General features: G+C 45.3%; 1 protein-coding gene across 5 annotated transcripts in view; it reads left to right on the top strand.

Moving 5' to 3' along the window:
* Positions 1-26,270, top strand: part of Nhsl1 (NHS like 1) — a 226,747-nt gene that overhangs the window by 75,192 nt on the left and 125,285 nt on the right. The window contains exons 1-2 of one of the 5 annotated variants that reach the window (XM_004846070.4): positions 16,256-18,428; positions 18,518-19,202. The exons of 2 other annotated variants lie outside the window; for them this stretch is intronic. In XM_004846070.4, coding sequence (XP_004846127.1) covers positions 19,004-19,202 — 199 coding nt within the window. In that variant the 5' untranslated portion in view covers positions 16,256-18,428; positions 18,518-19,003. Of the gene's footprint in view, positions 1-16,255; positions 19,203-26,270 lie in introns of those variants that run through there. 2 more of the 5 variants (XM_087190236.1, XM_004846071.3) reach the window with 2 other exon arrangements.

Genomic DNA, 26,270 nt, shown 5'->3' with positions numbered 1-26,270 from the left:
GGCGGACAGCCGCAGGGTGGTGATTTAACCTCTTGCAGCTTGGGTTCAGCCTGATTCCCCTGGTAGGCCAGGGGAAATCCCGACTGTATGGCCTTCATCAACTTGACCCGTGAATGCCCGAGTACTTGAGGCATTCAGATAATTCCAAAGAAATGCCTTTCTGTTTAGCTGTGTATTGCAAAGGAAAACAGGCCTTTGTCCTGGATATTTTTTATTTTAGCTTTCAAAGAAAGGTTGATGGCATTTCACTTTATTTATTTTTTTCATATTTTTCTTTCCTTTTTTTTTTCCTTGTTAGGAGTTAGGGAGAAGGACAGTTTTAAAAGGGAAAAGACCCAGAAAGGAAGGATGGTTTTAAAGGGGGACATGTAAGGTCAGATTGAGGCATGATGGAGACCACCAAGGCAGGCAAAATCTAAGCAACCTGGCGTGAATTTACTGCTGTCTGGGTGCAGATGGGCCAAGCGTGAAAAGACCGTTGGTTCTGAGAGGAGGGTCTGTGCAGGTCTGCTTGGGCGGGGGTCTGACTCAGGGACCTGTCAGGAAGAAACCCAGAAACTACCACTGTGCTCTCCTTAATGAGGAGCCACCTTTGCCTGTCAGTTACTATAGTGCCCCTTCTCCTGGGTTTTGCTTTTCATACTTTCAGTTACCCAAGGTTAATGGGACATCCCAGAAATAAACAATTCCTGTCTTAATTCTGCATTGTTCTTCATCACCCCTATCCCTTTGTTCCCGTATCCATGCTGTGTACACTATCCGCCCGCCAGCACTCCACAGCCATCTTGGTTACCAGATAGACTCACCTGTCACCGTGCTTGTGTTCAAGTTACCCCCACTTTACAATCAGAGGACTGATGCTGGCAACTTGAATGTGCCCGAGACGTGCTTCCTGTACTGAGTAAAAAGGGGGGAAGATACAGACCACGTTCACATAACTTACTACAGTGTAATTGTTTTGTTATTACTGTTGCTGATGTCTTACTGTGCCTATTGTATAAACTAAGCTTTGTCATAGTCCAGCTGTGTGCACAGAAGAAAGTGTAATATAGAGAGTGCTCAGTACAATCTGAGGTTTCAGGCACATGAAGACTGTCTTGGGGAGTGAACCTCATGAGTAAGAGGCCTGCTGTAGGCAAATCCTCTAGGAAGCACAAGACAGGCAGCCAGGAGCCTTGGCAGACCCCCTCCCCCTAGCTCCATCAGGCCTCACAGATTTATTTCCCAACAGTCTCTCATCTCTGCCTTTAAGCTAGACTATTCATATCCTCTCAATGTGCATAGATACTTTTTCTGAAGGTTACAAAATTCAGAAAGGAAAGATTCTTTTATAATCTACTCCAGGGTCTCTTATTATATTGAAGTTAAAAAAATAAATTAGTATACTTTAAACTTTAACTCTCCGTTTCCTTCTGGGTCACTAAGTTGCCCAGGATGCCTGAATTTGTGCTCTTTCTGTGTCAGCCTCTGAAGTAACTGGGATTACAGGCACGCACCACCACGTTATACTTCAAAATCACTTTTTTTGGGGGGGGGGTTGTTTTATTTATTCATTTTTTTGAGACAAAGTCTCACAATGTAGTACAGCCTGGCCTTGAGCTCGCTATATAGCCCATGCTGGCTTCAGACTCACAGCGATCCTCCTGCCTCAACCTCCCAAGTGCTGGGATCACAGGCGTGGGCCACCACACCCAGCCTTCAGAATCACTTTGGATCTCTGATTTACTCACAAGCCCCGAGAGGCCCACACCCTACGTCTGTATCATGCAGTAGTCTGGGTTTGGCCTGCTAAGGTGACCTCAAGTTTGCCCAGGTTGTGCCCTGACCTGTGGAGTTCCTGGCGGGGCTCCTGTGGGGCACAGGGTGGGGCTGAGGGTGAGCAGGCCGCCACCTAGCGGCAGCAGCCGCCTGCACCTGAATGGGTTTTGGGTTAAGCACTGTTCTTTCGAAAAAGGCCACAGGGAGCTTCGTGAATCCGTCTGCCAAGCTGGGGACGCAGCGCAGCCTCGCTGGGCAGCCCCTCCCTCGTCAGTGCCGCCTCCTCCACCTGGGCGTACGCACGGGCAGCGATTTGTCCCCGCGTCGCACGTCGGCCGAGTCACAGACTCCCTCGTGCTTCCGGGGCACTGGGCCGCTTGAGAGCCCGAGATGGCCGGGTCCGCGGATCAGAGCCCGGGGAAACTGGCAATCGCGTTGGCAACGGGAAGTTAAGCTCTCAAGGATCCGTTCTACTTAGGTTCATTCTCCCAGATGCCTTCATAGGCGCCCACCTAGCCTTGGAATAGCTGAGGCAGAGACTCGAATTATGCTCCGGGGTGAACTCCTGTGCTCTGGAGAAGCCCTTACCCCTCTGGTTGGAAGCTCCCGAGTCAGCGCGCCGGCTTCTCCTACCTCCCCGCATAATTACTATATTGTGGTCAAATAAACCACCCCCTCCCTCGTCCTTAGAAATTTACAGCGATATTAGCATATCAAAGGATGGGAAAGCCCTGTAGTTAACAAAGAGGGGAAAAAAAACCCTTCTTCAAAACTTTGAGTTAAACAAACTTATTTGCATGGGAAGTGACTTTTGCTTCTTTATCAACAACAGCATTTTTTTCCCTTAAAATTAACTGGGGTGGGGGGGACTGGCCGTCACTTTTCGATTCAGTCCTTTCATTAGGATTCATTTCTGACAGCTGAACCTCTCTTCAAACTCCCCTTTGATGTTGAGAGCTGAATGAACAAATGCAAAGCTTGGCAAAGCAGGTTCCTAATTCATAACGATACCCCTCCGCTCTTTGTGTTGCCAAGTGCTATAATCTTTGACCTGAAAGGAAGAATATACTGCTCACCAGTAAATATTTCAAAGTGCCCGTGAAGTATAATGTGCCTGCGTTTGTGCCGGGGAGGCCTTTCTGGTGGCTGAAAGAAATGGCTGACTTTCCTCTGCTAATGAAAGTGAGGCGGTTGTTTTACAGTAGGTTGAAAGGAAGTACTTTAAGAGCTCAGGGTTAGATTTCTGGTTATTTTTGGATGTCGTTAGCCATTGGCTTCGCTGATTTGAGGGTTGCGTGGTAAGTTGCAGTTCTTAAGTGCCTGAGTGCCCTGTGTTGAGTGAGTTCACGCTATTGTGAATGAATCGTGAATGAATGAACTCTGCTACCTAAGGCTGCTTGGACCAGCCAGAGGAAAAGGAAGCGTGACTCACTGATGTACTTGAAGAGCATCAAGGGAAATCGCTAACTTCAGAGCCAGACCTGAAGCCTGTAGGGTAGGCAGAGCCAGGAGTGGGGCAAGCAGAGGGGGCTCTAGGGCTTCTGGGTGGTCAGCAGCTCCACCTGGGTGACAGTGATGTGTGAATTATTTGTCACAGAGATGCCTTCCAGCTTCAAGATCCAATGAGTCTTTGAATTCTATTGCTTTTCTTGTTTGTGCGGAAGTGGGTGTGTGTGTTTTAATGGCCTTCAGATGGGACTCATCAGGTCTCCATTAAATGGAACTTTATGTTTAAAATGTGAACTGCTTGGACAGTTTGGTCGGAAAGTCCACTCCAGACAATGAAAACCACAGAAACTGGGATTTGTAAGTCTCGGGCAGCTTTGCTGTGGCGATGACATTTTGTCTCTGGAATGAAGCATCCTCCATCCTTTTGGAGAAAGGTTCATTATTGTCTACGGGCAGTTTTGTTCCATCATAATTTCAAAGAAACGGAAATAGCTCCTATCTACTTTGTTTGATATGCCTCACCCTATTTAGAAAATATTTAGACTGGCCTGCTAAAATATATCCACATTAACAGTTAGCTGCATATCTGACACCTTCCAATTTTTAGCTCTTACTACATAGGTTTTTTGTTTTGATTTATTTTTTGAGACAGGGTCCCATTATGTAGTTCAGGCTGCTTTAAATTATGTAGTGCAGGCTTTCCTTGAACTCACTGTGTAGCTCAGGCTGACCTTGAACTCACAGTGATCCTCCTGCCTCAGCCTCACAAGTGCTGAGATTACAGGCATCCACTGCCACGCCCAGCCCTCATAGATTTTTTTTTACACTGTCACTATTATATAAGAGGAAGCTTGTGCTCTACTAATCATTCACGTATTTTATTTATTTATTTATTTATTTATTGTTTTGGTACTGGGGATCGAACTTGGGTTCTTCCGCGGCTAAACCACTGAGCTAAATCCCTGGCCCTGATAGGACTTTAAAATGTTGGGGCTGTACTAATTAGAAATTAACAGTATCCTTTAAAAGTAATAATATTTAGTTTTATGTTCTGGGAAGCAGGAAGTAGTGCAGTTTTCTTGAGTCATGATTAAATTCTCTTTAGTTTTCTTAATGGCTATGAGAATACATTAATGGTCATGGAATACTTTTATAAAAAAATGAAAATATTTCTAGATGGTAACTTTCAAAATTAAACAGTATGCGAAAGTTGCCACGCTTGTATTCATTTTTCCCTACAGCTTAAGCCACAGAATAATATTTACTACCAGTGTTTTTGGCCCCTTGAACAACTGGGAGCCATAGTACCTTACCTACTCTTCTGTTGATTATATTCTGAGAGTTCTCTAGTTGAAAATGATACGTCTGCCAGACGCCAGACGCAAAGCTATGTGCTTGACTCCTAACTCCCACTAGGTGGCGGTATCGCCACCCTTATTCTTTGCGGTCCCCTCCCGCTTTGGCTTTCTCGAGGATGGATCGTTCTGTTCTGCCACCTGCTGGTCACCTACAGGCAAACCATATCTTGTTTTGAAGTTGGCTCCATGTGTAAAACAGGATTTCAAATATGATTTTTCAGTGGAGCGTACGTGAGCCAAAAATTCTCATTTCTAATCGAGCCATCTGGTCCAAGTTAAACCTTTCGCACCTAATGTTGCTCTGTCAGAGTTAATTTCCTCTTCCCTGGAGCTTTGTCCAGACCAGGTGTTACAATTTAATAACAACACAATGTAAGAGACCAGCTTTCTGGGTTACTCTCAGAAGGACTGTTTTCTACACACTGTGTGTCTGACCTAGGGACCGAAGACCCCGGGGATTCTCGGCGGTGGTGGGATGGATGGGGCTCATGCTCCACGCTCTTGGAGAGGTGTGACCTTGGAAAGTTGCTGTCCTTCTCTTTGGCTGAGTGTGTTTTCAGTGTAGCTGCAGCCAGTTATTGTTATTATTTTTAACAGAGTCTGGCTGTGGGGACCAACAGCCCTGACAGCTTCTAAACCCCCTAGGGGCTGGGCCAAACAGTGGTGAGCTACTTAGATGTGGCTCCTGGTGCCCCGAGCTGTAGTACATAACCTCACCTCCATGAGTTTCCTCGGCCCTCTGCCCAAGTGCATGATGGGATTATCTCTGAGGTCTGCTTCCGCCCCAAGCATCCACGACTTACACAGGCACTATGAGGTGTGTGGCCTCGTTTTCTTAGTGACTGGGGGAACCAGTGTCTGCATGCCCTTCTGGATGGCACCAGACCTGCAGCCACAGAAGCCCCAAGACCCCAATATGTTTAGATTTCATGCTTGGCATTTGAACAGCTTTGGAGCATTTTTACATATTGGAATTAGAAGATCATGACAGGCATCTTCATTTTATCTTTTGCGCATTACCATCTGAAATACAGAACTAACATCTAATTTGGCAGTTGGGTCTGTAAACAAAGTTGCCTTTTTCAAAGATTAGTGGTTCCTAAGAGCATACCTTACAGAGACTACGAAACCTTTGAAAAACACAAGCGCCAAATGGAAGCCTCCAAACCCAATCTACCCTTGACATACTGAATAAGAATCTCATAAAAGATGATTCTGATGCTCAGCCATGGTCCAGGAGCAAGGCACTCTTACGGTTTCCACCGGGCCTGGCCCATCCCTTGTCTCTGATCTTCAAGTGACACTGGGCCATCAGAAATAGGGGGCTGGCAGGCCCCCAGGCTCCTACAAATACGTACGGATCATTCCCTGGGGCCATGCCCCTTCCAGGGCTCTGTGGGGCTTCTGGAAAAACCTTGGATTAGACTTAATTTCTCTCGAAGCAGGCTCTACTTCAGTTAAGTAAATCAGATTTTGAGTTTTCTTCAAACTTCATTGTAATCTTATTTTGCAGAAGACGTCTCCTCTTGGCCAAGTATATACTTATTGATTCTTTCTTTTTTTGAGATGCCATCTCGCTAAGTTCATACTGGCCTCAAACTCATGGGAATCATCCTGCCTCAGCTTCCCACATGCTGGGATTACAGGCGAGCGCCACCATGATCTCCTGAACTGATGTCCAGTATGGGCTATATTTGTTGGTATTGTGCTTTTATAAATTAAAGGTTATTTGACACCATTAACTGTTTTCCTTATTTTGAAATGAAACTTCCTTTTAGCTGAATAAGTTCTTGTCAACTATAACCAATAAATTATGTATTTTATAGAGCTGCCCAGTGACTGGTTCTTCTGTGTTCACTGAAAAAAAAAACCATCAGTAGGACTGGGGATTTAGCTCAGGGGTTCCACTGCCTGCCTCAAGATCCTAAGGTCGTGAGTTTGATCCCTGGCACCAAGAAAACCAAACCAAAACAAAACAAAAAACAAAAAAACCCCCCATCAATAAAACCTAAGCAAATGCCTAGAACATATTTTGAGCATTGTACAGTTTGTGCAACTTTGGAATTTTTTATTGCTTTTCCTTTCTTTGCTGTAAAAATAGTAAGTTTGTGGATTACAGAAAATACTATTGAAAAGTACCCTCCTGGGATTTTGAAATAATCCACACACCTCCTCTTTCACCCACCTGCCGGAAGCCCTGGAAAGGAGAAAACAAACTGCCTTTGGTACCTTCAGGCGGGGTGCAGCTATCCCAGCCGCCCGGGAGGGGGAGGCAGAGGGCCATTCACCGGGAGCGCCTCAGGTCGGTCATCGCCCCGCTTCCGAGGACATTTGGGGCGGGTGCCCACGGAATTTGAAGGAGTTCAGTGTTTTAAATAATTGTCCCCACGCCATGGTGATCCTCCAGAAGGCGCAGAGGTGGGAAGGTAACCAGTCCTTAATTCTCTCTCTGCACAAAAGGTGAATTTAAATCTGAGCCACACGGAGGTGGGGTCCCACCTCCCTGCCTTGGGGGCCACAGAGATGGGACGACCGTGCCCACACCCGGACCCCAGCTGGCTGCATTCCGGGAGGGCCCTGCCCTTCTCGGTATACCCAGCTTCACATCCTGCCCCTTTCTGCCTGGCGTTCTCCGGAGACTTCCGTGCGTGCCCATGGGCACCAAAGCCCCTGCTTGCCAGCGCCCTCCTGTCCCAGAGGTCACCCACAGCGGCCCGGGAAACACAAAGCCTTGCGATCCGGGCTTGACGTCCACTGAGAACCCGGGAAGGGCGCCCCCTGTTGAACGGGCAGGAGCGGTGCCTGTCGGACTAAAAAGCCAGCCGGGAACCTCTGTGAGTCAGAGGAGCGCTGACTTCGAAGCAGCCGGCTGGCAAGGCCCACCCAGTCCCAGCCCACGCTGCTGCCGCTGCCCGCCCAGCACGGGGACGTCTCTAGGGCCTGCGAGGGTTATTGTTCCGGCTGGCAGCTCTGAGGACCACGCCTCTGTTAGCTACAGGATTTTATTTCTTAAGCTTTTTATTATTCACTTTGCAGCGCTGGCCATCGAACCCAGGGCCCTGTGCGTGCTGAACAAGCACTGTCCCACTGAGCTACATCCCTATCCCCTTAACTATTTTAAAGAACTGGCATGACGTATTAATGAGGCGAGGTGCACCTGGGCTACTTTTGAAGCTATTTCTCTCAGCTTGTTAGGACTTCACGCTTTTCTTTAAACCATTCATTGCCTCGCATCATTTTAGGGAGAAGAATGTGTCTAGCCAGGCAGAACGATGAAGGTGCAGTCGCTCTAGAATCGTGTGTTTGTGGGTGGTACTCAGGTACCCATCGCGCGAGCCTGTCCTGCCCGGCCCAGCCAGGCAGGTGTCGCTGTCCTTGCCCATTGCTCCTGGCCGAGCCCCACTGGCCACGTCTCCTTCAAGGACTTACCACCCCCCACCCCACCCCCTCGCTGCTTCAGAGCAGAAGCTCCCAGCGATGGGGTCCAGTGACGTCAGCATTTCCTCTTCAGTTTTCCCAATCACCCCAACAAAGGAAGGGCCCGGGGCTTGGCAGCCAGGGCCTTGGACACGGACAGCAGCGCCGGGGGCGGGGACAGCTGTGCGCCCTCGCTCAGTCGGGTGCTTTTGGAGCTCTCGCTGTCATAGTTTTGTATTTCAGAGAGGTGGCTGGGCTGAGGACTAGGGGAATCCATGACTAACGAGGCCCAGCGCACCCCAGTCTGCCCTTGGTGGAAAGAACCTGGCGAATGCCTTGCAGAACAACTTCAGCTGCCTTTGAAGTTCTTCTTGATAGCGTATCTCGGAGGAGCCCGACATAGTAACCGACGCTGTCTGGATTTCACTGTCCCCTTTGACCCTCCAGAACAAGTGTTTAAACTCAGAACTTGTGAATGTCTTCATTTCTCTTTAGGGCTTTTGTTGTCTAAATTTCTCCTTTTGCAGCAAGTTTATTACTTTAAGCCTCTCACAAATGTGATCGCTCAGGGACCACTGAAGGAGTCATTACCAAATTGGATTCCCCTTCCCATAAATAGCCTTTCCACTCGGAGGTTCTGAAAATCATCCAGGGAGGTGCAGTGCATGTGCCTGCAAAGCTTGTTGAGGCGAGGAGAAAAACATACAAAGATAAGGCTGTCTTCATGTGCTGCCTTTTATGTTTTTTTTCTTGTAGAGGGGTGGATGGCTTCGCTGGCTCCCTAGGTTCTTTGCAGAGCTATAAGTTAAGTTGACACAGGACAGATCAGCAGCAGAGAAGCCGTGTTTAATGGTGCGCACTTGAGATTCCACCGGATATGAGCCTGTTAGAAGGGTCAGATGTTGACGTTTACTTAGCAGCATCTGAGATACAGGAAGGAAGGGGCTGTGGCTTTTAGAAGAGGATAATGCCTAGGTAGGGAGAGGGGTGAGGTGGGAGGAAATCTTATTCTGCAGAGAGGTCTCGGGTGCAAAACTCTCTGGTGCGGCCCTCAGCCCGATGCACTCTCTAATGACGTACATTTCCCATGTAGCACAGTTCCCTTACAAAAGGACGGGCCACTCCATCTCCGTGGTGTCTCAGAACAACCACTTCATACTGTGCTGAAGTCCTTTTGGAGTGGTGCAGTCTAGTCACCCACAGACAGTATTTTAGGCTGGTGTGGCCTGGGCCCCAACATTTCCATGAGCCGCAGAAAGCTAAATAGATTTCTTTTTTTGGTTTTTGTTTTGAGACAAGGTCTACTTATGTAGTTGAGTCTGACCTTGAACTCACTCTGTAGCTCAGGTTGGGCCTGAGCCTGCTGTGATCCTCCTGCCTCAGCCTCCTGAGTGCTGGGATAACAGGTGTGTGCCACCATGCCTGGCTTTTCCTAAATTTGTTACATTTTTTAAAAGAAAACTTTTTTTTTTTGGTACCGGGGATCGAACTTGGGTCCTTGCGCTTGTGCAGCAGGCGGCAAAACCACTGAGCTAAATCCCTGGCTCCAAAGAAAACTCTTTTATGGAGCCATTTTAATCGACACAATATGTGGAAAAAACCAGAAAAGGCTGTCCTGTTAAGCAAAACTTTTAGATCTATCCAGCTGTGAAGTGTCCCTTCAGTTACCCAAACAAGGTTGTAGGACAAGGATCATGGCAATTGGTTTATGAAAAGTACTGTTTACTATCGTTCCTTTAGTTGCAAAATGAGTGGAAAGTTTTAAATATTTAATGAAAACAACTTTTAAAATGACTCGGACAGTATAATTCCATTCATGAAATGTAATCACACAAAACAGCACTATGTCTTACTGATGAACACACAAGTAGAAAAAGTGTGGAAAAAAATATGTTTGGGAATGATAGATATCAAATTTAGAAAAATGGTTTCCATGCAGAGATGGGGGACAGGAGGACCATTTATCTGTAACATTTTATTTTTAAAGAATTGAAGAAAGAAAGAGCTAGAACAAATATGGCAGTGTTGTGTTAAACTGCGCTGATTTCTTTTTTGTGTTTAATTCTGAATGAAAATTAAAAGCTAGATGATTAGTAAACATAGTATATTTTTAGCATAAAACTATAGAAAAATATAAAGGTGAAAATTAAAAATTAAAATGACCTCTTTTTCTATATCCTGCTTGTAACATCTACTGATAATATCTTTAGTTATATTATCTGAGGCTGTTCTTTATGTAGTACTACATCTAGACTTGTAGGATAATGTTTGTGCACTGAGTGAAATTATAAGTAGAGACTTCAGCTGTGTATACTTACTTGAAATTGTAGTGGAACAGCTTGAACCTGGTGATTTTCAAGCTTTGGCATGCTCGGGTCTCGCCACGGAAACTTGTTTAAATGTGGGCTCCCAGGTTCCTCTAGAGAGGCGTGTACTACGTAGGATCTGGGGATGTGGATTTTAAGAAAGCTCTTTGTTTTCTCCTTCCACAACCCCAAGTGATCTGATACAGGTGCCCTGGTCCTGAATAAGACATTAACTTACTTGGCCACATGTGTGTTTCGGGACAAGTCTGTGTGGGTGGCTGTATGTGACAGATGGAGGAATTTTTGTTGTTGTTACAAGTGTTTCAGATAAGTTACACTGATACAGAGGCAGAACAGGATGGGCGATTTGAAATGGTGCAAGACCCATGTCTATTTGAGCACTGTTGTGTTCTATTTGAAGATTATATTTGATATATTTAGAGCATAATTTCAGTAGTGTGCTTGAATCGACCGTGGTTTCTTCAAGGTCTGACTCCACGGGACACGTAGCAAGATGAAAGCAAGCTTCTGCTTAGAAGAGTTTGACTGCAAGCACTGAATGTTGTGACTGCTCATGGGTTTCAGACTTTTCAAAGTTTTTGTTGCCCCACTTTAAAAAGATATCTATTTAGTCTCATTCATGGGAGCTTGAAAAATGTAATAAAGTAATTGAAGATCACTTACTATATTCCATGTATATATTCTTAGTTTTAAAACACTTCAAATTAGGGTCACTTTCACTAAAAACGTAGCAGTTTCCATCATGTCATGACTGGCCTCACGTATTTTCAAACAGCAAAAGCAGGCATTACTTATAATTGAATTTTTAGTGGGACCTCAAAGTAAAAACCTCAAAACTTCCTACCTTTTAAGGTCGTTCTTTTTCTCAGGCAAGGCTGCTTGTATAACAGAATTGAAAGCCCTTAGAGAGAAGCTTAGGTCACCCTGTAAGTCACCAAGCCACTGTCAGCTGCTATAATTATATGGTGTATGCACTTCTAGAGCCTCATTAGATTTTTTTTTTCTGTCAAGAATACCTATAAATTGCCATTGTTGACAATTTTGGCTATTTCAACTAATCTCCTGTTAGGCCAGGTTTTCCCAACTTTTGCTTTTTATAAAGAGCACAAAGTAGAAATTTTGAGGCAGGCGGCATAACCACTGAGCTAAATCCCCAGCCCCAAAGTAGAAATTTTGAAATGTGTAAGAATATAAAAAAGAAAATCTTAAGATCCTTACAAAATGAACAGAGATGATTAAAGACAGCAGGTTACACGGCTCCCCTTTGTAGGTCCTTGCGTTCATTTCCTGTGACCGCAGTAAAAACTCCCTCAAACTCCATGGCTTGAAACAGTGAAAATGTGCTTTCCTGGCTCTGGAGCCCGAAGCCTGCACACTAACTCAGGGCTCTGGGGAGCTCCTGCTCCCTGCTTCTCTCAGCACAAGGTGGCAGAATCATTTCTCTGTCTCTGAAGAAGGAACCTGGTGATTGCATTTAGGGCTTACCTAGAGGATATAGGTTATTTGCTTGTCAGTCTAAAGGAAGAGAAGTTCATTTCAGCTGACGAATTTTAGAGGATTCAGTCCATGGTTGGCTGGCTCCAAGGCAGGAAGGGCATGGTGGGAAGGTCTGGTGGAGGAGAGCTGCTCATGTCATGGTGGCCAGGAAACGGGGAGAGAAGGGAGGGAGATGCCCCTTCCCAGCCACACCCAGGGACCTGCCTCTTCTGCCCAGGCCCCACCTCCTAACAGCACATTCAGCTATGGATTCATCAGTGATGAGAATAGCACCCCCATGATCCGGCAACTTTCCGAAGCTCTCAGCCTCTCTCTTCCAACCTTGCCTCTCAACACACGAGGTTCTGGGGGACATTTCAGATCCAAACCAAAACATGGTCCAGTCTCAAGCTTTTTAAAGTGCACTTGTACACCTTTTCCCCATGTAAGGTAACATTTATAGGTATCTCTCCTCCTTCCTATACCGCCGTAACAGTTAGTGATTATGAGTTTTTACCAAATTCGCTTACTGGCCACTTTCACTGGTATACTGGAGCCAATATGTATTGGGCATGGGAGCCATTCTCTTCCACTTTCAGGATTTTAGCAGGTTGGTTGTGAATTGGAACTAGCTTGAAATTGTTGGTGGGAATCTTCACACTACGGAAACTGGCAAATATTACAAATCAGGGCTTCCTACTCTCCCCACGCCCTCCTCACAGATCTGGTTTCCTGAGAAAGCCCTGGTGTGCTGGATCCCCTGACCACTGGGAACTCAGCTCAGAGATGTTTCTCATCTTGAAGAACCTTCTCAGACCTCCAGAACCATCCAGACCTCCAGAGGCTTGGCTCAGGCCTTGCTTACTCTTCTATTTCATTTCTTGGATATTATATTTAAAGTAACTGTGCGTATCTGTCTTCTACAGTAAATGTGGAATTCCTGCCGGGCAGGGAGGGCCCTGTCTCTTGTGCTGTACAGTTAGCCTGCCTGGCTGATTTCCTAGCCGAATACATATCTGAACTGATCCCTTTATCTGGGCTCTTTCCCATTTCTGGAGACAACTCACAAACCGCTGCAAACTGATCTAGGGATTGGAGTAGCCCAGAAAATACAGATTTACATTTCTCTCTCTTCTCTTGTGTGGAGTCGAACTTGAATTTGGGCTCTAAGTGACACTAGAGAAAGGGTTCTCAATGCTTTATATCCAGGTCTGTCAAATTATGTACATTGTTAAAGGTAAATTTATGGGGTTCCTGGAGTCACTGCTGGTACCAGCATGACCGTGTGTTTCTGACATGTGGTAGAGGTGCATTAAAGGTTGGCTCAGTTAATAGAATGAACATTTGTTCTATCATTCAGTGTGCTCTGTGGACAAATGGTGAGTGGAGGTTGAAAGCGAGAGCTAAGTAGCAGACGATTTGGGAGATCACTTGGCTGAAAGTGTCTTTGTCTTAAACATCTATCAGGAAAACTGATGTAAACAACTTTCCACTGCTAAGGAGCAATTAAATCCACCGTTGGGACCCAGAGCCCTACCCCGTCTGTGGAGTTTACTGACTGGGACGTGGGCTGCTTTTCCGACTTCTGCTGGTCGGGTTCCAGGCTCGATCCTTGGTTCTGAAGTGTTAGATGAAAGCAGTGGAGGTTCCCTAGCAAATTAAGAAAAGCACAGTGCCTACTGGTAACTTTAAATTCAGATGATGTTCTTATTGCCACCTTAACTTTTCCTTTTCCTTTTCGGGATTTATGATAAGGAAATGATAGCTAGCAAGGTCTAATTATCTCCTCGACTTGAGACATAAGATCAAAAGAAAAGGGTAAGGTGGAAGTGAATGGGTGATTCCGTCATTCACCCCTTCAGCCAATACTTTGTCCATTGCTGGCTGGAAGTGCTACAGGAAGTTGAAAGGTGAGCTCGTGCCCTCAGGGGCCATTTTAGTCTAGTACAGTACTCGTTCATCAGTGGTCCCTGCATGGGCATCATCTGTATGGTGTTTTGTTTTTGAGACAGGGTCTTGCTGTGTAGCATAGGCTGGCCTCGAAGTTGGGTCACGATCCTCCTGCACAAGATCTTAGCCAAAAGGCCAAGAAGCGATGGGTCACGATCCTCCTGCCTCAGCCCCCTCACTGCTGTGCTTACAGAGTCCTGGGATTACCACACCCAGCGGCGGGTGCCCTTTGGAGTTCAGAATTTCAGGACTCTGTACTGTATTTTATTAATAAGATCTCCTGTGATATATGTGCTTAATAAGGTTTGCAAAAAACTGGTTGAGTAGGTAGAAAATTTAATGACTACAATGATCATGGGAGAGACCATGGGGAAGGTTCAAGAACCACGGATGTGCTGATTTTTAAAAATGTATTTATTTAGAATTGTATTTTGATCTCAGAACATGTTTTGTCCTTGGTTTTTGTGTATCAGAAGAGTCAGGCAGGTGATGATCAGCATTAAGAAGCCCGTCTCACCTGACCCTCTCAGACTTCAGATGCTTTTGTGGTTGAACTCAGTACAGTTTGTCTCCAGGCCTCTGCTAGTCCCTGCACCCTGTCAGCAGCGACGTCTGTGTGATCCACTTTGGGACTGAGGGCCACTGGCCCTGAATCGAGTGATCCCACGGGGCCTGAGCTGGGTGCCAGACCTGGTGGAGGTATGGGGTGAGCCACGGGAGTGTGTGCTTTCAGCCTCTCACCCAAGGGGAACAGCGTCACTGGTTCTGAGGAAAGGTGTTCGGCTTTACCAAAAAGGCAGCGCTGTTCTTCCTTTTCAACACTGTGGCAGGGATGAGAGCAACCTAAACACAGGACCGGCTGGAAGGGGCAAATAGCAGTGTTTTGTCTTCCAGGGCCTCTTTCTTGAATGCAACGGGTTGTTTAATTTTCAGGGGAGGGGAAGCTGGATGAGGGAAGGGGCTTTAGTGTGCTGCGTGTGGGAGTTTGTTTGCTGTGGTCCTGGTGGTAGCTGGCTTTTTATTTTTATTTTTAGCCTAGCTCACACTACTTCCTTTTAGATGCTGAGATAAGTGTTCATTATTAGTGCTTACAAATACTGAAATTATTCACAGGTGACAGTTGGAAAACCTACTGTAGGCTGTCCTAGAAGTTGGAGGTCCCTGAGAAATCCGACAAGGGGCACAGAGACCGGCTCCCTACCCACAGGGCTGCTTTGGGACCTGACAGTGTAGGCAGCGGCTGTCCTCACTGCTGCATGCGCTCGGTTCCCCCACCTGTCATGTTTGGAAGCCTTCTGCTGTCCTCCCACTCCCACCATCCAGTGCTATTCTCCATTGCCGTCTAAGGCCTGGGCTCAGCCTTGCTCCTTCTTTCTTTTAGGTTTGAGAGGGCAGGCGAGGCTCCCATGGAAACTGTAAGTCACAGTGCTCATGTGTGGCCTCTGAGGACCAAACCTGAAATGAGCCCCTGCTCTTGGCTGGCATTTGACACAGATGGCGAGTAGAGCAATTACACGCCTGACTGGTGGGGGGTTCGTCTAATCCTGTATCCTGCCACGTGTAACAATTTTTATTAACCCAAAACTTTCATTTTTGCTAACCTGCTCTTGAAGGATGCTGGTGATATATTGAAATACGAAAAATTCCGTCTTTTGGCAAGCACCTTCCAAACTTATCCGATTTATCCCTTTGACTCTTCATAGGAACATAAACATATCTTTCCAAATTAGTGGATGTTTGAGCCAGGAAGCTGATTCTAGAACTTTCTCGGGCAATATAGCCTTGTAGTTTTTATAGGTAACTTTAAAAAGTGTATTACTTAAATTATTCCTGAAATAATGTAATTTCTTCTTCTCTCACAAGTAGTGATGAGTGAGTGACTCTCGAATGGTAAGAACTGAATAGAAGAGAGGCAGTCAATTGCCAGCTTGGTCTAAATCCACCAGAGGGGTCCTTCTTCAGCCATTTTAACCACGGGCTTCTGTCACACAAGTAGAGGACAAGAGTGCAGGCCAGGAGGCAGCTGTGACAAAACTCTTCTTGGGAAGCACTGCATTTCATTCTCCCACTAAGACTCCACTAAGCATATCGTTTAAGCAAACTTGTTTATCTGATTTCTCAGGCAGTGGAGAGTGGGAGGAGGCGGCAGTTACTGGCACGTGACTGATGATAGCAGAAGCTGGAGTGTGACAGCCTGATGGCAGAGGGGAGATGGGGGAGCCCAGCGCAGGGAGGAACACGGGTGGAAATCTGTTCAGCGTATCTGTGTGAGAGGCCTGGGTGGAGTGTGTTCTACTGTAGTAGATTTTCAGAGGAAAAATGGTTACATTAAGTTGCTTTGTTCCTCTAAGTTATAGCTGAAGTTATTTGAAAAAAGCAACTATGCCCTAAAAGTACGGATAGTTCATGGCCAGGTAGTGTGTAGAGTGGCAACACGTCACATGAAGGTCATGGTACACTGTGCCCATGGTCCTGCTGCTGGGGGGGGGGGGCTCATGTTAACAAGCTGAGATCTAAAATGTGTAGCTCATCATAGTTGTTAAAAAGTGGCTGAATAAATTCGGTAAGTCCTCAGGCAGCCCTGAGGACCTTAGGGTCTGCTAACCTAAAAGAAGTCCATACCTAACATGTATTTAAGCTGTTGTATTTTCTCTTGCCCCAGTTGCCATTATAATTGCCATTCTAATCCAGTTAGGAAAGTGCTTGATGTATTTGACTTTCTTGTACACGAATGAAGATTTAATAATCAAGACCCAACATAACAGAAACGTGCGCTAGAAACAGTAGTCAGGATTGTGCAAAGGTATCACTAAGGTCTTGTGATTCATGGGGTGCAGTTTCTGGAAGCCCAGAGTTTGTCTACTTTTTGAGTTTAATTGGTTTTTTCAGATAACTATGGCTGTAGTTTTTAAAGAATAGAGAATAGTAATAGGTACACAAATCCAGCTTATTAGTCTCGTCTCTGAATTTGGCAGTGAATTTTCCTTTAGCCCCTCTGTGTTATCTATCACAAAGTTTAGATATCTGTAAATTTAAAATGCCGCTGCAGGAGGCAACAGGGAGGAGAGAATCGTGTTCATAGTTTGGAGTCCACGGATTCTTAGAGCAGCAGTTCTGTGTTGAGTGGTCCCGTGAACCTCTGAACTGGTACACGGCATTGGTATTTACTGGTGAGATTTAAAAAATTTTTTTGATTTTATATTTTCAGAATCTCAAGAATATCCTTCAGTTGGAAAAAATATACTGAATGCATTGAACTTGATGTTAGCCACTGGAGTTATGCATAATCCTGTCATTTTTGCCTGTTTAGTGGTAGCCAGGGTAGACACGTTGTTCCATGGCGCTGGTGGCCAGGCTGGGGTCCCTGGGATATGCTGATGTGCTGACTGACCCCAGTGCTGTCCCACCCAACCCGGTCCCTGTCCCGGTCACTGACTCCATGTGGCATGGGGAATGCACATGCTTTCTCTGGGCCCGAGTCTCCCTCTGTAACTGGAGAGGCTTAGACTACACGGTCTCTTGAGAACCTTTTAGTTTTTAATGGAGCCCAAATCGATGTCCCTTGAACATTTTCGTCACTTTGTCCTTCAGCCCCCGTGCCTGTTCTGTGTTGTTTCCATGAGCTGTCTGAGTGGCCTGTCCTCTGTGGTTCTCTTCTATACACGTTCCAGTTCCAGTAGGCTTGTGGAATGATTTTTTTTTTACAATCTTAGTGAATTGGAGTAGATGCATGATGTAAAGTCTTGCTTTTATAACTTGTAATCAAAGTTTATTTTCAGTTGACTTTGTTAGTTTGGATACATTTGATGCCAAGCAAATCCAAGTGCAAAGTACCTGTTTGTCTACTTGCCTTACTCTGAGTTACACTTTGGGGAAGAGGGTGCTGACCCCAGTCTCTAAGACGGAAAGTTCAGGGACTTTTAACACCCCCAGGGCCATGGAACTACGTTGGCCTTGGGGGAAACACTGTCCCCAAGTGCAGGCAAGATAGGGCTCCAGGATATTGTGCATAGGAGGCTCGGGGCTGGACCTTTCACCTAATTGCACTCAGCTGGGCTCTGCGGTGGTGGTGGTGGTGGTGAGGCTTCCTCCTAGGACTGATCATTCAGAGCCGAAGAGGAAGAAACCCCAGGGGCCTGGCAGCGAGGTCTACCTGGTGCGCTCTGACGGGTAGGGCAGGCAGACGACGTGAGAACAGGTGCAAGCATGGCTGCGTTTCACCTGTGCTGAAAGTGGAGCGTGAAGAAAGGGCCCAGGTCATTTTATTCTCTTGGGAAGTATATTCCTCCGAGGATGCCCTTCCGAAATCCACCTAGGGCGTGTCTGTATATACTGCACGAAAGCTCCCTCTCAAGAGTCGCACTGTCAGAAGTATAGCCTGATAATTAATTATCACGTTCTTTTTTTTTTAAATCCCCAGACGTCTGTATTCTGCACAGACTTGCATTTCCACCGTCTCGCTAGAGTTCAGAAGTTGGAGCTGCCCTGGCAGAGGCGGGGCTCTCTGTCTCCAATGAGGCGCCTTCCGTGGCGGGCCAGCCTATCGCCTTTCGCCCAGCGCTCCTCTGTAATCCAAGCAATAGCCACGCAGCCTGTTTTATTGTTTGTGGAGTCCTGCGGCTCCGGAGAGCTTGCTTCCCAGCCTGAGAGAGGGCAAGTGGGCGGTTTATGATCCTGCGCTCTGCCGGGACAAGTGAGCTGAACCCTTTGATTTCTCCTGAGTAACTAGTGTGGGTGAACTTTAAACTGGGGGTCTGCTTGATGCTGATTCTTTATCTGCAGGGCCAGGGTTACCTCCCTCTGCACCCAGACGGCTGGCTGTCTGCCCTCGTGGGGAAAGATGCCTGGGAGAGGCGTAGGATTACAGTTTGGGATGGCAGGGACACACCGAAGAGCCCCAGTGCCTTGCTTCTGGTCTTCAAAGTCCTGACAAGTGTGCCTGAAATGAACACCACGCTCCGTTTTTAAAACTGTATTTATTTTTACTTTGTAATCTTTTGGCTGTGAATGTCCCTGCCACAGAAACTGAGTACCAACATGTGGCTAGGGTAAAACGTTTTTAAAAAATGCCTCCGTCCCTCAATTTTCCTCTTCATTTTCATCTGGTGACACCGAAGCAGCCTTTTGCATAATGCAGTGCCTGACTCTCAACATTGTCTGAGTGAGGGAAGCAGCGGGCTCCTCCACGGACCTGGGCCGATTTAAAGACCAGAGCTTTGTGTCTGTCGGGCTGCCCTTTGTCTCTAGCAAATTTTGATGTGAAAGAAGATGAAAAAGGAAGGCTCTTCAGGTTCCTTCAGACTCAAGGCCAATTCAGGTTCGCTCTCACGGGCTGTGAGTTGGATAAATTTCTCCTCCTTGTCCAGGCAGACAAAGAGGCTGTTCCGTAGTGATGGAGAGTTGTCAGTGTGTGGGCAGCAGGTGGACGCAGACGAGAACTGGATATACAGGACGCAGCCCCGAAAAGGTGACTTGATTTTTTTTTTAAACCTTTAAAAAAGTTTGTTATGTGGAATTCTTTGTTTCTGTCACCGATCTCCTGTCACGAATTTTGCTCCATTAAGAATTTCCTTTGGTTTGTTTTCATCTTGGGATTCAGGGTCATTCATTCGTTTTCATGTCTACAAAAACGCTTCTCCAGCTAGATTTAGCTTGTGATCATATCCTTCCAAGAAGGATAAATTAGCTACTATTTGGCAGCCATCTGATACATGTGCTCATGTGACTTGTGTAAGTAAAATTCAATGCAAAACCACCATCCGGGAGGGGATCTTCGGAGCTTACAGCTTGAGATTAGGATGGGCACCCTTTTCTGCATCTACAGAGAGAAACTTTGGAATCAGGGATAGCCTTTTTGCATCTTTCTTCTGAGAAGATTAGGGAGTCACATGAATGCTTGAATTAGACAGGTGTTGGATGTGACTCGGAGAGGAATGAACACACAAGGCTCTCTTATCTTTGATAGCTCGGCCACAGAGTTTTTGGTTTTCTGTCAAGTTCTCTTTCAGACTACTGTTAATCTCTGTTCAGAGGGTTAGGGTGTTCTGCCTCCCTCAAAGGTAAGGAAAATGCCAGTCCTGCTGGCAGAGAGGGGAATAGTTCAATATTTTTAAACACTTTTTGTTTCTTATGTTTGGAATTTCTGAGTTCTTCCTCTTAGCACGCTTGCTGTAGGCACTGAGCCGTTAAACTCTAAAATGGTTTCTCCACTCAGCGCAGTGCCAAAGCCCAGCAGGGAAGCACTCTTCGAGTGTTACAAAGGAGCCGGGCCCAGATGTTCCCAGTGGCCGTGTTTTCCCTGTTTGTCACATTCTTCCTGTGTCAAGAGAAACCTTGCAGGAATCTCTCCGTTCTCCCCCCACTTTTGGGGAACAGAACTGCTGGAACGTGAGGGAATCAACTAAGCTAGATGTGTGCTTATGGGTGCAGTGATTAAGCTGGGCGGAAGGAGAATGAAGTGCAGCCTCCTTTAGGGGTGATGTGTGTTAAACCCTTTGTGCCTGCCCGTTAAGTATGGTTCAGGAGGGACTAGTTAATGGTCTTTTGAAGATGTCACTTGTTCATTATGTCAACAAGGTGGTCAACAGTGGTCCACTGATACTGAGCTAAAAAATATGGCTTTTTTAGTTCAGCTGCTGCATAACTGCCAGGCGTGGAAAAGGCGTTTGTGCTTTCTGGCTGGAGCTGTGTAGTTCAGTAAGTCTGTGAACTTTACTTTTCTAAATCAGGAATAAGCTGTGGTTTTGGTAAATGGTTGGGTTGTGATGTTTGAAGGGTGGATATAGTGGTGCTGTGGCTGCAGGAGGGTGTAGCTTTGATTCCTTTGGCCGTGGCTGAAGGGTGCTTCTTAGGACTTGTTTTGCTTGAAATCAACCACTGTCAAGATTCTGATGTGCCCTCTGTACCTGGGAGCGAGCACCTTGAGGACTTTCACTGTGGATGGTCCATCTAAATTAACAATACAGGGAAAGAGACTGTGTGTGTGTGTGTGTTCGTTTTAGTTGGGTAATGAAGCAAGTACTGTACACTTGACTTGTAGAAAATAAAGAAGTCATTGTAAAGAACAGGGGCAACTTGTAAAGGGAAGGGAGGACTTATTTATGGAACAATACGAAAGACTGTGCCTTTCATCCCTTCATGTAATGGGGGATACAGTACCTCCTGAAGATAAACGGAGACATAACAGAATGTATAAATTTATTTATTTTTTCAAAATAAATGAGCATGAGTAAGTATCCCTTTGGCATAGGGAATTAGGGAGAATCCTTAAAAGCTGCCTATGTATCAGAATTTATGGTGTTATACTTTGCTGTCACATTTGACAAAAGTGAATTGGCTGCCACCTTTGCCATGCTGTCTCGGGGTGTGGTGTAACAGTTGGTTCTTATTCCACACGCTTCTTTCCTTTGGAGACATGCAGAAGTGATTTGTTTACACTAGTGAATCTGAAGAGAAAAAGTCTCTAAGAAAAATGATGCAAACTGAAGTTTTTTTCTTAGGAGCATCAGATAAGATTAGGCTATAGCAGGGATTATTGATCAGGCTAAGGATGCCCAGTGGCACAGTAGCATTTGGTTGCAAATGCACTTGCTCGGAAGACACACTGGTCTGATTCAAACGTGTAGCATCTTGGATCTGGCAGCTTAGACCACATGTGACCAAATCCACTTTCCTTTTTGTGTAGCCCCTGCTCCCTACTACCTTACAAGAACTTTGTTTTTTATTTACACAGGCCACTGATCCCCCCAACACCTGTCAGGCCTGACAGCTAGCATTGGGGCGACTGTTGCCTAACAAGTCAGCCTTGCACTTTTATGGGGTCTGGTCTATGAGAAGCCTGGACCCGTAGCCTCCTGACTCCCCTTCTATACTAGAAGCTGCTGCAAGGCCAGGCTGCTATCTGTTTCCTAACCGCCGTCTCCAGGTAATACTGCCTTCACAATCAGCCCCCGGAGTCCCTGGGATCAGGGTGATAGCATGTTGTATAAGATACGTGTTCATTTTATAAAACAGACGGGTCCCCCACAACCCCAGCACTGGAGATGGAACCCAGGGCCTTCACGCTGGAGTTATATCCACAATCCTTTTTAACAATATTTATTTGGAGTCAGGGTCTCTTTAAGTTGCTAAGTTGCCCAGGCTAGACCTGAACCTGGGATCCTCCTGCCTCAGCCTCCCGGAGTGCTGGGATGATAGGCATGTGCCACTATGGCTGGCCCAGGATTTTTTTAATAGTGAATTTCTATGTTAGATTGCTTATCAGTAACATCACAATACAAATTTTAAAGTGGTTATTTTTTATTAGTATATGTTTGTGATATATAATAATTACATTTGTTTTTGGGAAAAATATATATATTCGTAATCATTTTTGATCCTCTTTCCCTCCCTCCCTCCCTCCTTCACTCTCCGTCCCTTAAACCCTTCCCCATCTGTTCTTGTACATGTCTGTCAGTACAGATTTATAGATTTATAATTTGACTTTGTCACTTATACTGACAAAAGCTAAGGATTAAATTACAACGCTTCAGGTTTCTTCGGAGATTCTTTTTTTAAGGTTAGAAGTGATTATTATGTATTTTCCTAATAGACTACTTGTCCTGAGTTTAAAATATCATCAGAAGACATGTATTGATATGTCCATGTTCAAGGCAATCACCAGCAAGTGCTTACACTTTTCTTCTGTTGCAGTACAAGCTTCAGACCTCTCTTGGATCAAAGCTCTTACTCAGGGAGGCAAGAATAAGTTGAGTAACAGTAGTGATCGTTTCTTATATTTTCAGTGCGATAGACCGCCCTAAAATAGAAGGTAATGTTTTAACCCTAAAAAGCAAGTATCTTCCGAGTGTTAAAGTCAATTAATCATGAGTTCTTCCTTTAGATGGCTGTGTAGTAAAAAGTAAGAGTGTGGTCGTAGATGAGGCCATGTGTATTTTCCATTTGGAATTGTGAGAGCATTATTGGAGGAATTCTTAATGAGTACTATGTGTGAGATACAAAGACACACAGCCCACAGACCCCGAATTCATAAAATTCATACTTCTCACACAAGACATCCAAAGGGGAATTTTAAAAAATGAAGGATAATTGTGGAAAAGTGTAACCTGAATGCCTCGGATGAGAGACTTTTATCTGGAACATTTTCATATTCTGCATGGCATTCTGGCTGTTAAACAGTATTTAATGAGCACTCCTTTCCTAGTACTGTAGAAAGTTCTCAGGGAAAACTAATGACCAGTAGTATTTATTCTGTGCTTCCCTTTTCTTGTTCGGTCAAAACCAAAAGAAGTGGAATACTAATGGGGCGCCCTCGCATTGAGCAGAGCATATTTTGTTGTTTCCCAGGCTCTGCGTTTATCTGGGCAGAGGCGTGATTGATGATCCTGGTATTGGCAGGTCCCAACATCCTCGGGGTACTTGACATGCAAAGCTTTGTTTGAAACAATGTCTCCATTCTCTCCTTCTGGACTTTATCAGCCAGATTTAGTAACTACCCAGGTTGGACTCATTTGAATTTCAGTGCCTTTCCTTCCCAGTGACTTCAAAAATGCCCAGAGATGGGGCTGGGGATGTCGCTCTATAGTACAGCGTGCACCCAGCATGTGTGAGGAGGCCTTGGCTCCAGTCTCCAGCGCCCCTAAAAGAAAATGTAAAACAGAAAACAAAACAAAAAAAGCCAGAGGATGGGCTTAGTAGGTATCAAGGATAATGAATAATCCATACACCAGATAACCAATCCTTGAACATGGGAAATGGTTGTAAGTAATTTCATTCCAATTTTTTTCCTAATAAAATAGTTGCAGAAAATAGGATCCTTTTGCACAATTAGATTAATGATGACTTCAGACATCATAGTGGAGAAAAATGACTTACATGACCAAAAAAGCAGCAAGTTCAAGATCTTGTTTCCATATAAATAACCATGCTTTATTTTTTTGTAGTAAAATCTTTAAAATTGTCAGACTTAAGACTAGTTTCTTTATGGTATTAAGGAAACCTAAAATATTTGGCAAATATTGTTAAGGTATCCTTCCAAGTTGATGAGTAAAACTAAAATAAATAAGTATTTATTGTAAGGGTCACTATAAGTTGGAAAAATGGGATGTTTTTCCTAACAAAGGAGATAAGAAGCACATTCTCTGTGCAGCGTTTTTTAGGGTTTTTTTTGTTTTGGTACCGGGGATTGAACTCCGGTCCTTGCGCTTGTGCAGCAGGTGGCAAGTCCACTGAGCTAAATTCACAGACCAAGTGTTTTTCTTCTTAATGTCCTACAGAAGTTGACATTCTGTGAAAGAGACAAGCAGTGAATGCCACTTAATATTTTATCTGGACCATTGAGACTGCCCTTGATTAGCCTTTGATTGTTTTTTTTTTCTTTAGAGGTTGGTGCTCTGTATTGCTTCACTGCCTTGCTTTATTCCCAAATGCCCATTCTTTTGGGTAATGAAATTGTTGACATGCTATTGAAATGGTATTTTGTCTAATACTCTTCCTTTATTAATTTTGAAAATGCTTGTGGACTTGAAAATGAGACACTTAGATAACTGACAATATCTTAGAGTAATAAAAGAAGTAATTCTTGTCAGGGCTTGGGTTTGGAAGTGAGTCACCTGTGTGCTTTTCCATTGAAATGTCTTTACTGAGTTATGAAAACACCTTTAACTTTGTCCTTTACAGATATTTCTAAAATAATTTTGAAATTAACACCACATGTTAGCTTACAATTCATTATTCTGTCTCTTGCATTTCTTACAGAATGTGCTATGTCTCCATGTAATTCAGGGTTTGTAGTTTAGACTCTACTATTTTTCTATCAGACTTGAGTTTTTAAGGAATTGCAGTACCTCCTATCAAATGCTTCACTCTATATAAACTTACTGTTTAACTCCGTAAGATCCATTGTCTTTGCACCCACCTGTGTGTCGTTAGGGTTTAGACTTCAGCTCTTACCTGAACTTGGGAATGGTTTCCTGTCTTCCCTTACTATCTCCACTCTTGTCCCACTTTGCTCTGTTCTTGGGTCTACACTGTTAGCAGAGCGATCTCTGTAAGATACAAATATAATGGGTTACTCTTTGGGGCTCGCCCTTACCTGCAGGATGGAGCCCGTGGCATTAACATCCTATGAAACCCAATGTGATCTGCCTCCTCCACATTCCCTGACCCCTGCCCTGCAGAGGTAGCATACAGACGCCTGCTCTTCGTCACCCATTCCTTCCGGGTCCTGTTCCCTGGGCCGGGCTCCGCCCCCACCTCTTCCTGTTCACCTGCTCTGTCACCTTCTAAACTCACTTTACAACTGGCTGTCTTCCCTAATGCCCAGGGCAGAGCTGATGACACCCTTCTCTGTTGTCTCTCTACCTTCTTCATCCCTCTGTAATTGCCTTTATCATACGTGGATTGTATTTATTTGTTTACTTGTCTGTGTCTAGACCGTGAAGTCTTTTAGGACAGCGACTCAGTCTTGTTTTTCTTTTTTACCTCTAAGACTCACTGCTCAATAAATGGTTACTGAGTGGCCAAACATAATCCATCGGAGCCTCTGCTAATGGTGTTTGCACAAGCTAATGTGCCAAAGACTTTGTGAATTTGGCTTTTAAAAACAAGGGTGGGTCATAGGTGGCACTCTGCTTAGAGCAGTATCTGAGTTTGAGTGTAGCAAAGGAGGATTCACTTCGTAGGGTAATATTTCCGGGGGCGGCCTGCTGTATACTGTTGTTGCACTCAAGCAAACCCGAGTACCAAACACTTTGTAGAAACATCTGATGGACACTATTTTAAGCAGTTAGTAAAGCTGAGTCTAGAGAGCAGAGGTGCGGGGCAGGGTGTGTGATGTCCAGCCCGCCGAGGAGAGGCTGCTGAGGTGTTGCAGTTTCTTCTTAACTGGTTTCCCTGTTTCTGCCCTTGCACACCTCCCACCCTGCCCTTAAGCTAATCTTAATGCAGCAACATCAGTGATCCTGGTCCCCATCACACGTAAGTCACGTTGTGTAATTCACTGGAGCCTGTGGTGGCCGTCCAGACAGTGTAATAACTGTTCTGAAAGTGTTCCCTAAGACCTTCGTGCCCTGCTGCTCACCCCTGCCCTCCTTGCCCAGCTGCTGCCTCCTCTAGATCCCCCCAGGCTCCTTGCTGTGCCCGAAGCACACTGTGTCCCTTGCCCTGCCCTTGCCTTGACTCCCGCTGGGCCCATGCCACCCTCCCTCAGGCCCGCTGCTTTTTCAGCTTTGTTCCAGTCATCTCAGTAACTTTCCTATTGTCACATCCTGCCCTTAACCCAACCTTTCTGTCCCCATCTCTTTTTTTTCTCCAAAGTACCACCATCTAATATACCGTGGATATTACGTATTTATTTCAATATTATCTCTATCCTCCAGGTAGAACAGAAACTCCAAGACAGGAAGGTTTTTGTTAGTGTCGCTCAGTCTTTCCCCCAGGCCTGGTGCACAGTAGGTGTTCAGTAAATTCTGCTCGAAGGAGTGAATAATGAACTAGTCAGGACCAGGAGTCTCATTTCTGCCACTTGCTGATTGTG

The sequence above is a fragment of the Heterocephalus glaber genome, unplaced genomic scaffold (assembly GCF_053883595.1).
Source record: "Heterocephalus glaber isolate CG9 unplaced genomic scaffold, H.glaber_assembly_v1.0 deba00001550, whole genome shotgun sequence".
Taxonomy (NCBI): Eukaryota; Metazoa; Chordata; class Mammalia; order Rodentia; family Bathyergidae; genus Heterocephalus; species Heterocephalus glaber.
Note: the sequence above shows the minus strand (reverse complement) of the source record. Positions and strands in the feature narration are given on the sequence as shown.